At 41.0% G+C, this 17,674-nt stretch overlaps 1 protein-coding gene across 3 annotated transcripts in view; it reads right to left on the reverse strand.

Moving 5' to 3' along the window:
* Window positions 1–3,085: 3,085 nt before the first annotated feature.
* Window positions 3,086–17,674, reverse strand: part of LOC140204141 (tryptophan--tRNA ligase, cytoplasmic-like) — a 35,171-nt gene continuing 20,582 nt past the window's right edge. For all 3 annotated transcript variants that reach the window (XM_072270578.1, XM_072270559.1, XM_072270569.1), the window contains 4 exons: window positions 15,086–15,198; window positions 13,980–14,153; window positions 13,693–13,833; window positions 3,086–3,382 (listed from right to left, as the gene is read on the reverse strand). In XM_072270578.1, the coding sequence (XP_072126679.1) occupies window positions 3,224–3,382; window positions 13,693–13,833; window positions 13,980–14,153; window positions 15,086–15,198 (587 nt within the window). In that variant the 3' untranslated portion in view covers window positions 3,086–3,223. The remainder of the gene's footprint in view (window positions 3,383–13,692; window positions 13,834–13,979; window positions 14,154–15,085; window positions 15,199–17,674) is intronic.

A 17,674-nucleotide genomic window follows, 5' to 3' on the forward strand; every position in this document is an offset into this window, starting at 1 on the left:
GCACAGGCAAAAATCAGGTCCAGGAACGGGCAAAATCCAAACACAGAATCAAGCAAAATCGGTTGGCAGAAGTCTCAATGACAGGCTAGAACGACACAGCTCAGAATATGGGACAAACTGGTAGAGAACGCTAGTCAAGGTAGGGTTTAAATGGACAAGGTAATGAGTGAAAATTAGACACAGGTGGGTGCAAATGAGGAGACAAGCAGGTAATTGGAGGAAGTCAAAAAAGGAAAGGGGCTGGGCCAAAACCCACAAGGCCAGGTGAAAGAAAACAGAAATTAAAGACTGTCGTGATCCAGAGCTACCAGGAGAGGCCCTTCGACCCAGTGTTCAGGCCGGATCCTTAACAGTTGCTGAGCACTAATCCCAGCCCTAGGTCATCACTGTAGAAGTTGCTCATGCTCAACTATCACTTACACCTGCAAACAAATGTACAAAGTTGGAACTGAGAACACAGTTTCACTCGTCACTCCTCAGATAATGAAATCCATGCCTTCTGGAAATCATGGATTCCAGGCAATGACCATCTTCTTCCAAACACAGCTAAGCACCTCCCCATGACAATTAAACAACAATACCATTTCTGAATCCCCCCCATCATCATATATGGGAATCACCAATGAATGGAAAGTAAGCATAAGATTGATCACTGAAATGCAACTACTAGTGCAGATGGGAGATGAGTATTTTGTAACAACAGGTTCATCGTCTGGTCTCCAAACCTTTTTACCACCTGCAGAATTCAAGACTTAATGCCAGCCAGGGCAAAACAGTCCACTTGATGAAACACCCCTTTCACCATCTGAAATGGATGAATTACGCACAACATATCTAAAGCTTCAACAACTTCTCGATCTAATATTTTTTTTAAAATATTAGTCCACCATTATCTTCTGGTCACTCACTACCCTGATTTGAGCAGCTATCACTGATCTTATGAAATCACTGAATAATTACCCAAGACCACCATGGGAATACTTCCAACCACTGCACTGCAATGCTCATTAACAGTTGACACTCACATGTCAAAGTAATAAACTTGGATTAATAAGTAGTTTACAGAAGAAAATAAAATTGGATTCAATCTACTATCTTTTCAGAAGTAAACTATTTAAGGAAACGAATCACAGTACAATACAGCACAGAAATCAGAAGCAGGCTTAATATCACTGGCATATGTCATGAAATTTGTTGTTTTATGGCAGCAGAACATTGGAATACATAATAACTATAAATTACACTGTATGCATAAAAAAAGAGAATTAAACACATAGTACAAAAAGAGAGGAAAAAAATACTGAGGAAGTGGTCGTGTGTTAATTGTCCATTCAAAAATCTGAGGGTGGAAGGGCAGGAACTGTTCCTGAATCGTGGAGTGTGTGTCTTCCTTTGATGGTAGCAATAAGAAGAGGGCATATCCTGGGTGATGGGGGTCCTGTGATGGATGCCACCTTTTTGAGACATCCCCTTTTGAAGCTGCTCTGGATGCCAGGGAGGCTAGTGCCCATGATGGAGCTGGCTGAGTTTACAAATTTCTGCAGCTTTTTCCAATCTAGTGCATTGGCCCTTCCATATTTTTCTCCCTCTCACCCTCATAATACAAGATTTCTTCTCCTTTTTTAAGTGATTATCCAATTACCTGAGATTCTAAAGATGATGATGCAACCAATTAGAATGTTTTCCATGATATTTCTACAGAATGTTCTGTAGAAATCTACAAGTGTCTTTGGTGACATACCAACTCCTAATGAAGTATAGCTGGTGTTCTGTCTTCTATGTAATTACATCAAATGTTTGGCCCAGGATAGATCCTCAGAGATGTTGATACCCAGAAACTTTAACTGCTCACACTTTCCAGTTCTGATCCCTCAGTGATGACTAGAGTGTGATCCCTTGACCTCCCCCTTCTGAAGTCCACAATCAATTCCTTGGTCTTACTGACGGTGAGTGCAAGGTTGTTGTTGTCTCACCACTCAACCAGCTAATCTATCTCACTTCTGTACGCCTCCTTGACACCATCTGAAATTCTGCCAACAATAGTTGTGTCGTCAGCAAATTTATGGATGGCATTTGAGCTGTGCCGAGCCACATATTCTTGGGTGTAGGAGTGGAGCAGTGGGCTAAGCACATATCCTTGAGGTGCACCAGGGTTGATTGTCAGCATGGAGATGTCATTTCCAATTGGCACAGACTGTGATCTCCCGGTGAAGAAGTTAAGCATCCAGAGGTGCAGGTTTTGGAGCGTTTTGATTAGAACTGAGGGTATGATTGTTGCAGCCATTTTGCATGTCAAACCTGTGTACTGTCTTCTTCAAAAATCAATCCAGTTAGTCCTGGTGTCTTATATTTTCCCCCTCTTATCCATATAATACAAATTTTCTTTTTTAAGTGATTATCCAACTACCTGACTCTAAACTTGCTTTTTTCAATTATAACAGATGAAAATAGGAGAGAAGTAGGCCAACGAGCCTCTCAAGACTACCACACCATTCAATATGAGAATGGCCGATGTATGCTGGCCTCAATTCAAATCTATTCTGGCAGCGTGGTAGCGCAGTGTCATAGAGAAGGACAGCATAGAAACAAGCCCTCAGAGCATCCTCTGTAAGAAATCTCTGTATGTCCTCCCCATGGAATGTGTGGGTTTTCTCCGAGTCCTCTGGTTTCCTCCCACTGTCCAAAGATATACTGGGTAGGTTAACTGGTCATTGTAAATTGTCCTGTGATAAGGTTAGGGTTAAATCAGATTTGTTAGGGATTGCAGGGAGGTACGGCTCAAAGGCTAGCAAGGGCCTGTTCTGCGCCAGATCTCGAAACAAAAATAAATGAAATAAAAACTCCTTTGTATCAATTCCTTTATCTTCCAAATATTTATCTATCTCCACCTTAAGTATCTCTAATGATTTGGCTTCTGGGGCAGAGAATTCTTGACCAATCATTTATTATGAAAGAGTAGGCTTCTTGAATAAGAAATAATCAGGGCAAATTGTTATACGGATCTAGGTGAAGTTTTATCAGGACAATCTAATAATGTACCAAAGACTGAGTAAGCAATTATCTCCATAGATCTGGAACTTACAGGTTATAATTTAGTGATATTTATTTGATTTTGAATCATTTGTCCATCATATTACATAGAACTTCTTCATAATGTTAAGATTTTAATGAATTAAATTGGACTGCATTCTCCATTAAGGAATGTGAATTCCAAAACTTGTCATTAAAAATTATATGCCAGTTTCCGAGGGGTCATGAACTGTTTTACCAGTTCGTCAGTCACCTGCTTGCGTCGTGCTTGGTGTTCTGCTATGAGAGGCTGCAGTGTTTCAATGAGAATTTTCTTTAGTTCTCCTGTAAGAAGCTTTCCACTTGAATAATCCTAAAGGAAATAAGGATAATAAAGAAAATAATCCTAAATTCATTGATGTAACTGCATTGACTACACCAGTGTATGCTTCAAATGACGTTATTAAAATCATTAGGATAATTATGTATAAAGGCGGCCTTTCAGTGTGACTTTATTCATTTAGAAATATGTTGTGGTCCATTCATTGCATCAGCTAATGTTCTTAAGGTGCAACTTACAGCTAATAGTTCTTTAAAAATTATTTTAACACCTCTTTCGGCAGAGACCAAAAGCCACATCACTGGAGAAATTATTTTTGCATTCCCCTACAAATAAATGACCAGAAACATGTAATATTGATGGAATGCTCTAAACACATTAATCTTTCAGATGGGATGTTAAAGTTAGGCAATATCTTCATTCTCAAGTGTAAGTGAAGAAGCTGGCTGATCACACCACTGACAAACATGCATCCTTCAATCAGTATTATAAAATAAATACATAGTCACATTACTGCAAACGTGAGCTTATTCTGGGCATGTTGGATGCTACTTCTGCTATATTATAAGAGCGAATATACTTAGTAGTCATTCATTTGCAGAAAAAAACATTTGGATATCTTGAAGTTGCTCTTATGTCATGCCTTTTGCAAATCCTTCATTAGCTGCATCATCACCAGGACTTCCTCGGACTAAATTAGCAATCCTGTGCAACTGATACATTCTCGAAATATTACACTGGCGTTGCTAATTCCTGCTCTGTATTTGTTGGCTGTATTAAAAGTTAAAGGTATGATTGCAAAAGAGGCAGATAAGTGTATCTAGAGGGTAGTTCTGGGTGAGCCTCAGCCATTACCAGGTATGAAGTTCTTGCTTCGTGTTTGGACAAGACTAGGGACTTACAGGGGATATGAAAATTGTTCATAGCGCAAGATGCAGAGAGTCATTCAAGTAGTGGGAGAAAAAAGAAACGTGGTCACGGGGTATACCATAGATGGGAGAAGAGACATTATTTTCCGCAGCAAAGAGTCTTGAGTGCCTTCCGCCAGGGCTGGGGATTAACTTGGAGCGACCGGGAGGATCCAGTCACATAGGCATTAACATCACAGGTAGGGTTAGGAAGGAGGGTATGCTGAAGGATTATGAGCAGTTAGAGCAAAGTTGAAAAAGCAGAACCATTAGGATGATAATCTCCAGATTATTACTTTAGTCATATGTAAACTGCAGAAGGTAAATAGAATAACATAAGTAACCACAAGGTTCAAGGGTGAGTGGAAGAAATAGGTTCTGATTCATGAAGTACTGGCACCATCTGGGGAAAAAAGGAACTGCACATTTGGGGCAAGGTTCATTTGAACTGGAAAAAAACAAAAACTAGGGTTATAGACTAGCCTTTCAACTAGCCAGAGGAGGGAAAATGTCAAGTGACACGAATGAAAATCAAACGAAAGAACAGAGGCTAGCGAGGAGAATGAAAATCAAAGCATGACAGAAAGAGATGGAAAATAAATGCAAAAGCATGCAACACAATGGATCTGTAGTTAAACACTGCAAAACAAAGATGAAGATTCCTTATCTGAATGCAGTGATGCTGCTACTAGTAGGTTTCCACTGCATCTGCATACAGTACACGTACAGTACTTGAGGGGTGGGGTGGCTCTGCTGGTAAAAAAAATATGAAATCAAATCCTTAGAAAGAGGTGACATAGGATGCAAATATGAACTTAAAAAGTATTTTGAGTCAGTCTTCACCGTGGAAGACACTAGACGGATACCAGAAGAGTGTCAGGGGGCAGAAGTGAGTGTAGTTGCTATTATTTAGAGAAGGTACTTGGGAAACTGAAAGATCTGAAGGTAGATAAGACACCTGGACCAGATGGACTACACCCCAGGGTTCTGTAAGAGGTGGCTGAAGAGATTGTGGCGGCATTAGTAATGATCTACCAAGAATCACTAGATTCTGGAATGGAATGGAGGACTGGAAAATTGCAAATGTCACTCCACTCTTTCGGAAAGGAGGAGGGAGCAGAAAGGAAATTATAGACCGTTTAGCCTGACCTCAGTGCTTGGGAAGATGTTGAAGTCCGTTATTACGGATGAGGTTCCTGGGTACTCGGAGACAGATGATGAAGTAGGCGTGGTTTCCTTAAGGGGAAATCTTGCCTGACAAATCAGTTGGAATTATTTCAAGAAATTATAGGCAAGATGGACAAAGGAGAGTCAGTGGATATTGTTTACCTGGATTTTCAGAAGGCCTTTGACAAGGTACCGCATATGAGGTCGCTTAACAAGATGAGAGGCTGTAAAATTACAGGAGAGATACAAGCATGGATAGAAGGTTTGGTGACTGACAAGAGACAAAGAATGGGAATAAAGGAGATCTTTTCTGTTTGGCTACTGGTGACTAGTGGTGTTCCACAGGGGTCAGTATTGGGACCACTTCATTTCACGTTACATGTCAACAATTTGGATGATGGAATTGATGGCTTTGTGGCTAAGTTTGCAGATGATATAAAGATAGGTGGAGGGGCAGGTAGTGTTGAGGATGCAAGCAGTCTGTAGAAGGACTTAGACTGGGAGAATGGGTGAAGAAGTGGCAGAAGGAACATAGTGTAGAGAAGCGTATGATCATGCGCTTTGGTAGAAGGAATAAAGGTATAGGCTATTTTCTAAACAGAAAGAAAATTTAAAAAATCAGGGGTGCAAAGAAACTTGGGAGCTCTTGTTTAGCATTCCTTAAAGATTGACTTGTACGTTGAGTCAGTGGTAAGGAAAGCAAATGCATTGTTAATCAAACTGTCATGGATAGCGTTGAAAGACTTTTTTTGTACAGTGCTAAATGGGTTATTTCTTAGAGCACTATGTTATAACAGCTGGGAACAGGCTAGTTTAGATTTGGTTATATAATGAGGAAGGATTAATAAAACATCTCAAGGATTGCAAATGAAGCTCTGATCACAACACTGTAGAATGCAGTAACAGTTTGAGGATAAACATCCCGATTCAAAACCAGTGTACTCAACTTATGCAAGGATAATTAACCAATGTCTAAAGGAAAAGCTGTCCTTCAGACATTGGGAAAATAGGTTAAAAGAAATGTCAGTAGATGAATAGAGGGAGAATGTTCAGAAGATTTTTCATACCACTTATCAGAAATTTATCGCCTTCAGCTAGATGAACTCAGTGAGAAAGATCTAACTGTGGTTAACAAAGCCAGTTAAGGAAAATTTTAAAATTAAAAGCCAGTGTATTCAGGAAGGGAAAAGGTAGTGGTAGTCAGAAGACAGGAGATTTAAAATCTAACTGGACAACGGGGTGACCCATTGGGGCACCCTTTGAGAGAAGGGTAGTGCAGTCTGATGTGACCAGAATAAACATTAAGTTTTCCTGAATGCTATTGGTATCGCTTTGCTTTGAAAACGGAAGTAGAAAACCTCAGTTTATTAAAGAAGAACGACGCATAGCAAAGCAAATATAGCTGCTCCTCATTTAACGAAGGACACTTTTGATGGCATCATTTCTGGTTTATCTGCCAGTCTTCTGCCTCTCGTTGTCATTCTGGAGACATGCAGTCCTTTCATCCCCCGTCTCTTTATCTCTTCTGCTGTTTGTTGTTTGTCTCTGATCCTGGAGACGTGCATGCCTCTCCTCCTCTGTCTCTTCTTCTCTCATCTTTTTTTGTCCTGACTCTTTGATCCTGGAGTCGTGCGGCCCTGGCCTCATCCGATTCTTGTTCTCTCCCTCTCCTTGCTGCTTCCCGACCACGTTTGTCATCTCTTGACCATAATGTCCCCCTTCCCTTTCCATGCGGCATAATTAGGCTGACCATTTCTTTTTTACCCTAATGCTGGATAGAAGATACAAAGCAGTAACACCAAAGGATGCTGATTATTCTTGATGATGTGGCTGGCATTCTCCTAAATGGACGTGATATAGTCATCGCTGTCCTTTGACGGCAGCAAAGGGTTTTATGGGTGTCTTGAAGTACATCATTACAATAAGATTTAATTATCTCTTATTGATGGGTGGCAGTTAGATCTGTCCCAATCCTGTACATGCTGATGGTGATTAGCAGAATGTGGCCCTTCGAAATAGAGCTGCCTTGCCCTTTTGCTCCAGTAGGTGTCACTGCTGAGGCTGGCCGTGCGCATGCATCGGGCTGTCGTGTCCCAATTTCCATGATGGCCGATAGGGTCTCGGGTTAAAAGGGAGCCTGTTTATTTTGGCGAATGAGCAATTTTATACGAATATATAACCCTGAACTTTGCCTGCATTCTGTAAGTTAGCGCATTTTAATTTGATTTAGCCAAAAAAAGTGCCGCTGTAATGCACCGTGTGCACTATTTGGAGGTCACAAACAGACAAACAGACAGACAGAGCATGAGAGTTTTAGTAGTATATAGATGAGGAAGACAGCTGATCATGAAAAAAAAACTGGCTAGCAATATCAAAATAAACAGCAGGAATTTATTTACATATGGTATATCAAAAGCAAGAGGCTTGCTCAGCATAGGACTCATGGAGAATAAGACTGGGGATTTTACAGCAGGAAATAAGCAAATGGTACATAATTCATGGCGGGAGACATAATAAACCAATTCCAATTATAAACAGAGTGGCTAGTTTCCAACAGCATGGAAGAACTTGTAACAATCGCTATCAGGAGGGAAATAATGAGACTGAAGGGAGGCAAGTCAACCATATCTGATGGCCTGCATCAAAGGTTTTGAAAGAGAATGGCTGCAGAAATAATAGGTCCACTGATTGAAGCTTTTAAAAACTCACCATATTTCAGGGAAATAACAGCAGTTTGGCACCCTGCAAACATGACTCCTTATACAAGACAGGTGGGAGGCAAAAAGTGGGAAACTATAGGCCAGTTACCTTAACATGTATCTAAATGAATGCCTGGTCAATTAGAGAAGCTTAATGTAATTAAACCAAATCAGTGTGATTTTATGTAAGGGAAATCAGGTTACATCTTTAAAGCAAAGAAGATCAATAGCAGAGTACCTGTAAATGTAGGGTATTTGGATATACAGAAGACATTCAATAAGGTGCCACATAAAAGGCTGGTGCACAATATTACTCACTGTCTATATTAATGACTTGAAGGAGAGGGCAAAGTGTAAAGTATCCAGGTTTGTTAATGACTCAAAGGTATGGGAATGCATGCTAGGATAAAGATAGTTAGACTCTGTCATAGTGGATAAGTTGCGTGAGTGGACAAAAATTTGGCAAATGGAATGTTGAGATTTTGCACCTTGTAGGAGGAATAACAAGACAAACTATTATCTTAATAGAAGGAAACGTAAATGAATCAAGCAGAAGGATCAAGATGTCTTAGGACATGAAATGCAAACTGCAAATAAGTGTAGCACAGTAACTAAGACAGCAAACAGCACATTAACAATCTACATATTGCTAAGGATTTGTAAATTAAATATAGGGCAATATTGTTACAGCTGTGCAAGGAGTTGAAGAAGCTGCACCTGGAAAGTCATGAACAGCTTTGGAAAGCTTATTTAAGAAAGTATACACTATAACTGAAGGCAACAGCACAGAAACAGGCCATTTGCCCATCTAGTCTACGTCAAACTATTCAAACTGCCAAGACCCATCGACCTGCACCCAGACTATAGCACTCCATATCCCTCCCACTCATGCACGTATTCAAACTTCTCTTAAATGTTAAAATCACGTTTAAACATTCCACACTCTCATCATCTTCTGTGAAGAAGTTTCCCCTCAGCTTCCCCTTAAACATCTCATCTTTCACCCTTAACCCACAACCTCTAGTTGAAATCTTACCCAAACTCAGTGGAAAAAGCCTGCTTGCATTTACCCTATCTATCCCCTTCATAATTTTGTATACATCTATCAACACCCCACTCCCTCAATCTTCTACGTTCTAGAGCAGTGGTCCCCAACCTTCGGGCTGCGGACCGATACCAGGCCACGAAGCATGCAGGGGTGCAGTGGTAGCTGGAGCGCACCCAGCACATCTTTAAGAAAAAAGCCGAAATAAACAAGCTAATTAATTAGGTGCCGCCCAGAAGCCAGTCTTCATTAGAGGAACTGAAGTGGAGAGGGTCAATAACTTTAAATTCTTCGGCATTAAAGATCGACGTTTCTCTCTCTGAAAAGTGTCAGAGGATCTGTCCTGGGACCGTCACGTAACTGTCATTACAAAGAAAGCACGACAGCACCTATACTTTATTAGAAGTTTGTGTAGATTCAACATGTCACCTCGATCCTGACAGCCCTGTCTGGGCTGGCGTTTAAATCGACCAAACAATGGAACAGCTAAAGGCTCCAGCGCCCTGGAAAGTGGAGTGAACATCACGTAGAGCAGCGGTCCCCAACTACTGGGCCACGGACCGGTACTGGGCTGCAAAGCATGTGCTACCGGGCCGCGAGGAAACAATATGATTTGGTGATATGAGTCAGCTGCACCTTCCCTCATTCCCTGTCACGCACTGAGCTTGAACACACGTGAGGTCATTACCCGCGCGTCATCCATGTCAACGCGGGAAGGAGATCAACTCCTTAAGCTTGCAAATGACGACGAGCTGAAAAGTGTGTTTGACATAACATCTCTGCCGGCATTCTGGATCAAAGTCAAGGCTGAATATCCTGAGATAGCCATGAAAGCACTGAAAACGTTGCATCCATTTCCAGCATATCTCTGCAATGAATGCAACGAAAACTAAATTGCAGAATAGACTGGACATAAGGAACCCCCTTCGAGTATCGCTGTCTCCCATTACCCCTCGATGGGACCGTGTTGTTGCAGGGAAACAAGCCCAGGGCTCCCACTGATTCAGTGATATTGGTGGGTTGCAATGATGTTACATGTTCATACGGGGAAAATATGTACGGTGTGTTTAACATCCAAACGTTACTTGAAATGTTATGATGCTATTGACTTATAAGTGACTTATATAACCATATAACAATTACAGCACAGAAACAGGCCATCTCTGCCCTTCTAGTCCGTGCTGAACGCTACTCTCACCTAGTCCCACCGACCTACACTCAGCCCATAACCCTCCATTCCCTTCCTGTCCATATAGTTGTCCAATTTTTCTTTAAATGATAATATCGAACCTGCCTCTACCACTTCTACTGGAAGTTCGTTCAACACTTACTTCAAGCTCCCCTGCCCTCCCCGGTAATTGACTTATCACTATATTCAAGCGAGGAAAATATGCGCTGTGTGTTTAATATTAAATTCATTAGATAAACCCTTTTAGAAACGAAATTGAGTGCATGAGCCACTTACCACCTATATTCCAGTTGTGATTAACACTCCCCCCCCTCCCTGAATAGAATTGCCAAAAATGATTTGCAGGGGAAAAAATTGGCACGTACACGCATGCGCACACAGGTGCCTGCGCAAGGCTTCATGGTCATTGTAGTCTTTCTTGGGGTAAACACAATGTATTGACTGCTACTTTTGTCCATTGGCAACCCTATCCTCCCCCCACCCCCGGTCCGCAAGAATATTGTCAATATTAAACCGGTCCGCAGTGCAAAAAAGGTTGGGGACCCCTGGCGTAGAGCAAGTGAAATCCACAATCGCCTCTGATCTGGGCCGACATTCACGTGCCGGGCGGCACCTAATTAATTAGCTTGTTTATTTTGGCTTTTTTCTTAAACGTGCTGGGTGCGCTCTGGCTACCGCATGCTTCGTGGCCCGGTATCGGTCTGCGGCCCAGAGGTTGGGGACCACTGTTCTAGGGAATAAAGTTCTAACTATCTTTCCTTATAACTCAGGTCTTTCAGTCCCAGCAACATCCTTGTAAATTTTCTCTGTACTCTTTCAATCTTATTTACATCTTTCTTGTAGGAAGGTGAACAAATCTGCACACAATAGTTAGGCCTCACAAACATCTCATACAACTTCAATGTAATATCCTAACTCCTCCGATCAATACTTTGATCTATGAAGACCAATGTGCCAGAAGCTTTATATCTAACCCTATCTACCCGTGACGCCACTTTCAATGATTTAGGGCCTTTATTCTAGCACACCCCTCAGTGCCCTGCTGCTCACTCTGTAAAACCTACCCTGGCTGGTCCTCCCAAAGTGCAACATCTCACAATCATCTGCATTAAGTTCAATCTGCCACTTTTCAGCCCATTTCTCCAGTTGATCCAGATTCCGCAGCGAGCTTTGATAGAATTCCTCCTTGTCCACTACATGCCCAATCTTGGTGTCATTCACACCGAGGAGAAGATGACGGCGCAACGCAGCATGCGCGGCCTCTCCGGTGATGAATATCTGTAATCTGTCAAGTAGGAGGCCGTGCACAACTCTGATTTGATGGAGGCAGACGTGAGAGCACGGAGGAACATCTGGTGAAACTTCTGAAATGCCTGCTTTGCTACCACTGCTACTGTGTGATCCGAAATCTCCGGAGGGGAAGGCCCCGAGTCCTCGGCTTTGCCTGTTGCTTGGCGGCCAGGGTCGAAGCGCTCGGTGCCCGGTGTTGGGGGGCTGGTCAAAGGCTCGAAGTTTTCGGACGGACTCAGAGTCGGACTATGGTCGGGTGCTTCCAGGATGCTGCATCGGCAAGTTTGCAGCACTGGAAGCTCATGGCAGGGAGCGTTTCTTCCTTCTACCATCTGCGTGAGATGTTGGAGCTATCGGGACTTTGAGACTCTTTTTTTACCATGCCCATGGTCTGCTCTTATCAAGTTACGGTATTGCTTTGCACTGTTGTAACTATATGTTATAATTATGTGGTTTTTGTCAGTTTTAGTCTTGGTCTGTCTTGTGTTTCTGTGATATCATACTGGAGGAACATTGTATCATTTTTTAATGCATGCATTACTAAATGACAATAAATGAGGACTGAGTGTCCTCATCATCTAATCTAAAAAAGTTTGTTCATTCAGTTAACCACATTATCATCCAGATCATTCCACTGGTCACAGGCCTCCAGTCAGAGAGGCAACCATCTACTACCACTTTCTGGCTTCTACCACAAAGCCAATGTCTAATCCAATTTACTACTTCATCTTGAATGCCAAGTAACTGAACCTCTTGACCAACCTCCCATTGGGGACCTTGTCAAATCCCTTGCTAAAGTCCACATAGACAATGTCCATAGCCCTGCCTTCATCAACTTTCCTGGTAACTTCCTTGAAAAAAGTCTAAAAGACTGGTAAAATAAGACCTACCATGCACAAAGCCATTCTGATTATCCCTAATCAGTCCCTGTATATTCAAATACTCATATATATCTGGTCCCTTGGGATACCTTCCATTAACCTTCCCACTACTTATGTCAGGCTCACTGGCCTATAATTTCCTGGTTTATTCTTCAAGCTTTTCTTAAACAGCCAACAACATTAGCTATCCTTTAATCCTCCAGTACCTCACCAGTTATAGTTGTTCTGGACACCGGAGATCTCTCTGCCTTTCCACATCCCGCAAGAGGGTCATTCAACTATCCTGCCTGGCATCCCTACTGCTCTAACTGTGCAGTTATAAAGAAGGAAACAATAAATAAACTGGAAAAAAATCTACCTACAGCTTTTTGCCTTCTCACAATCGAGCCTCAAAGATCTAAAGCCTAAAATCCCCACTCTAACACTGTCTACTCTGACAAAGGCCACTCCACTTCCCCTTGCCTTATTTTTATTTGGTTTTGCTAATGAATCCTGACCTCTGACTGTCATTGTTCAAATACCAAAACTCACACAAAGCTCGCTCCCGATTTCTGATTGGCTGCTGTTCAAATGCAATTCATGAGGCTAACTCCTGGGTTGTCCTGTCATAACGGCTAAAAGATTAGATTGTATTCTTTAAAGTTGAGACGACGGCTGATCTAAATGAAACATATAAAATCCTATATATGTATGTTTCAGTTGCATCACCTTTTTTCTATGAGGGCATGACAGAGCAAATGTTGAGTTGCCCTAACCTGTGGTAGAGTCTCAAGTGAAGGGACATAAGCTGCCACAGAAGGTGGTGAATCTCTGGAATACTGCACGTGTGGAAGTAGATCATTGGATGTATTTAAAGAGCAGGTAGATTTTTTTTTAAGATTAAGGAATTGAGGGCTATGTAGACCTGGGACAGATCTGTCATGATCACATCGAATGGCAGGCAGGCAGCCTACTTCAGTTCCTATTTACTTGTGATTTTTGTATTGTATTTTGGTGAAAATAAGTTCATCAAAGAATCAGAAAGCGGGCCCAAAAACAGGCCCTTAGACCCAGAGAGTTTGCACTGACCATCAACCACCCTTTATATGACAAAGTTGTTATGTAACGTTATCATTTTAGGGGACTGAAATGAATAAAATTAAGTTTTTAATAAACTCTGCTGACCTGCTTTATCTTGTCCAATCTCTCATCATCTTCCAGGAAAAACCTCAAGTACATATAAGATACATCCACTTCACAATTGCCACCAAGACGCTGATGCTCTTCAATAGTATCTTTACCTCCTGAAAATGCATGCTTGTTGATCTGAGCGAAACAAAAAATAAGAATTAAGTACATTGACGTTGTATAATTTAAAATTTTAATTTTAAAGAATAGTAATGCAAAACATCTTCGATTCCTCATTTGACCAACAAATATGGACATGAGTTTATATCTATGAGGAACATTACCTTTGTTTTGATTTGCTTTGGGGTATCTGTAAGGAAGATGGAAGAGTTGGGGTCACTGGCACTCATCTTTGTTTGTGCTCCCTGCAGAGCAGGGAAGAAGGTGGAATGCAACAATGCTGGTTTTGAGTAACCAATTCTTGGAGCAACATCCCTTGTCATCCTAAAATAAGGGTCCTATGGAAAAAGCATATGTACAAATAATAAGACTTCAGCTTTTTTCTCAAAAACTGATTTTTGAACTAATCAATAATTACTGAGTCTAATTTAATCACTTAGAAGTTTATCAATGCAGTAAGAGAAATGAGCAGTAAAATCTTTGACTTAACATACCTTATTTACAATCCCTAATCTGACGTAGATGTAGCGATATTTATTAAGTGCAAATTGAAAATTATTACTCAAACTTGCTACACTGAATTATCTACACCCAGAGATGTAACTAAACCTTTGTTGCACTATTATGTATTCCTTCCAAATGGTGAGATGACAATTCATTTGCTGATCCCAAACCATACTGAACTTCCAAGCTCAGGCATGTGCTTCTTTAGGTTTGTTAAGGAAGTGGCAGGTTCTCCAATGTGAAAAGCTACCCAAAACAGAGCCTTTGCCAAACTGACCTTCTAAACATCTTGAAGGGCATCTATTAAGAGTAATAGTACAAATATTTTCTCTATTTAGAGGGGCAGTTTTACATGGTCTTTTGACATTCCAGCATATTGCACGGTTATTATTTCTGAAATGTGGTTAATGATGCAATAAAGTATGGCAGCCAATTTGTAAATAAAAAAGATCTCTCAACTGGTAGTATGACAAATGGCTAAATAGTTCTCTTTTAATTGTGTTGGCTCAGAGATAACTAAACCCGGAAAAAAGGGAAATTTTTTTTCTCCCCTTCAAATCGTCACTTTCACACAGACAACGAATCAAGCCTGCCTCCGTTCTCTTTGGCTGACAGTAGTATATAATAAAAACTTGTAGAGAAAATATAATCTCATTCCGTGCACTTGAAGCTGAAATACTGTGGGAAAAATAATGATCTCTGCAATCTTATAATAAAAAGCATTGGCACTTTTCAAACACGATTTATTTTGATATTAAGCTCTGACCTGATCGATGGCACATGGAATAAGACACTGAATATCCTTTCGGCCATTAAAGATTTGTGGAAATGAGGAGCTGAATGACGGAGCAGCCTGTATTGCAGGGAAACTGATCTTTCCTGCCAATTAAAAAAAAATGAAGAGTTTTAAATATGTTTCTTAATGACAGCAATCAAATACTTAAAAGAATTAGAAACAATATATGCTACAAAAAATCTTATAGCCCCGATTAAAACAGTTGTTTTTCATTGCCACCCAAATATAAACATTTTCTCAGAGATAACCTCACAGTGTTTCTCCTTCAGACACTGCTCTATGAAATTTATTATTGACTGATTTGAAAGGCTACTCAATTTTTCTTGCACTCTACTTAAAATCATTGTTCTTGCATCCTTTCTTACTCCCTCCCTCCAAGTAAATTTCACAATACAGAAACTTGGTCATCCATTCTCATGTGGTCTCATCCCAATCACAGGCTGATGTTCTCTGTTCACTTCCTTCCATTGTTTGTCATCCAAATCCCTAATTACCACTGTTTGTGTCTGCCTGTCTGCCCCTGGAATAAGCTCCCTCTGAACTCATGGATGCTTGTACTTTTAAAATTTCCTGTTTAATCCCTGGTGGTCCATATGGTATTCCAGCAATACTTTATGGACAATTAATTATTTTTCAAAAGTAGTCAAAGATGTAAAGAAGTGCCAACCAGTATGTAGGAAGGTTCCACAATCACAGTTGGGTGTAAGATAAATGGTCTCAATGGTACATCTGTCAAAATTTGCTAGTCTTTGGTGACATGCCAAATCTCCTCAAACTCCAAATGACATATAGCCACTAACATACCTTCTTTGTGATTCCTCAGTACATGGGGCCCAGGATAGATCCTGTGGGATGTTGATGCCCAGCAACCTGAAGCTGCTCATCCTTTCCACCACTGACTCCTTGATGAGGATTGGTGTGTGTTCTTTCTACTTCCTCTTTCTGAAGTCCACAATCAATTCCTTGGTCTTACTGACATTGAGTGCAAGGTTGTTGTTGTGACACCACTCAACCAGCTGACCTATCTCACTCCTTTATGCCTCCTTCAATCATTAATATATATGACAAACAATAAAGGACCGATCCCTGTGGCAAACCAGTGATTCAGATTTCTAATTTAAAAATAAACCCTCTGCTACCACTGTCTGCTTATTAGACCAAGCCAGCTTTGTAGCCAATTTGCCATCTGACCAAGGATCCCATGTATTCTAACTTTCTGGACCAGCCTACTAGGTGAGACCTTATCAAAGGCTAAGTAGACAATGTCTACTGTCCTGCTTGTCAATTATCATGATCACCCCCTGGAAAAACTAAAATTTTTTGAGATATGATCCCCCGTGAACAAAGCCATGCTGACTATCCCTGATCAGTCCTTGCCTTTCCAAATATATCCTGTTCCTCAGAATGCCTTTCACTAATCTTTGCACCACTGAATTTAGATTCCTGGCCTACATTTTCCTGCTTGTGCGTGCAGCCCTTCTTAAAGCCAAAACATTAGGTATTTCTCAGACATCCAATACCTCACCTATGGCTGATGAAGATACAAAATTATAAATATGAGAAATTTTGCAGATGCTGAAAATCTAAAACAACACACACACAATGCTGGAGAAATTCAGAAGATCAGGCAGCATCTACAGAAATGAATAAACAGTCGAGCTGAGCTGAGACCCTTCTTCAGGACTGGAAAGGAAGGGGATAGGCGTCAAAATAAAAAGGTGAGGTGAGGGGAAGGAGGACAGTTAAAAAGTGATAGGTAAAGCCAGGTGGGTGGGAAAGGTAAAGGGTTGGAGAGGAAGGAATCTGATAGGACAGCAGAGTGTGAGGAATTGAGAATATAAAAAAATCATTTTGAACCTATGTTAAAAGAATAATTGGGACTGAATAGGAATTTTTGAACTAAACTCTAAGTCTTCAGCAGTTAGCTAAAACAAGCTCATTACCAGTTCTCCTTGGTTTGCAGAGAGACATTGAGAGTTTGATAACATTGTACCCTTGGTTAAGTAGGGGCAAGAGGACTCACCGATAAGGACAGGAATGATATCTGTCTGTAATTAAGTCAGGGCCTATCAAAGGGAATAACTGATAAGGAATGGACAGTACATCCATCTGTAATTAAAACCTTGATTTAGTGGACTCTCTCATCTAAGTAATTAAGTTTTGCTCCAACAGACTTGGTGTGAGTACCAATTCTAATAACATCTTGCAACAGTAATGTATGGGGCTTACTATGTATAAATATATGGCTGTAACCTGACTAAGTGGGTCTACTTGTTGGATGGTGGCAGTACTTACGTGCCTTCCCTCTGACTACTGAGTCTCAAACTCCTGCAGTAGGATGCACAATAAACTGTTGTAACTATAAGAAGCTGGTCTCCTGAGTTTTATTCAGATTTGACTTTAACAAGTGGACCATAGGAGAAAGGGAAGGAGGAGGGGACCCGGGGGAGGTGACAGACAAGTGAGTAGAGGTGAGGGACCAGACTGGGGAATAGGAGAGTGGAGGGAGAGGGTAAATCAATATTCATGCCATCAGATTGGAGGCTACCCAGATAGAAT

Source organism: Mobula birostris, chromosome 1 (genome assembly GCF_030028105.1).
Source record: "Mobula birostris isolate sMobBir1 chromosome 1, sMobBir1.hap1, whole genome shotgun sequence".
Taxonomy (NCBI): domain Eukaryota; kingdom Metazoa; phylum Chordata; class Chondrichthyes; order Myliobatiformes; family Myliobatidae; genus Mobula; species Mobula birostris.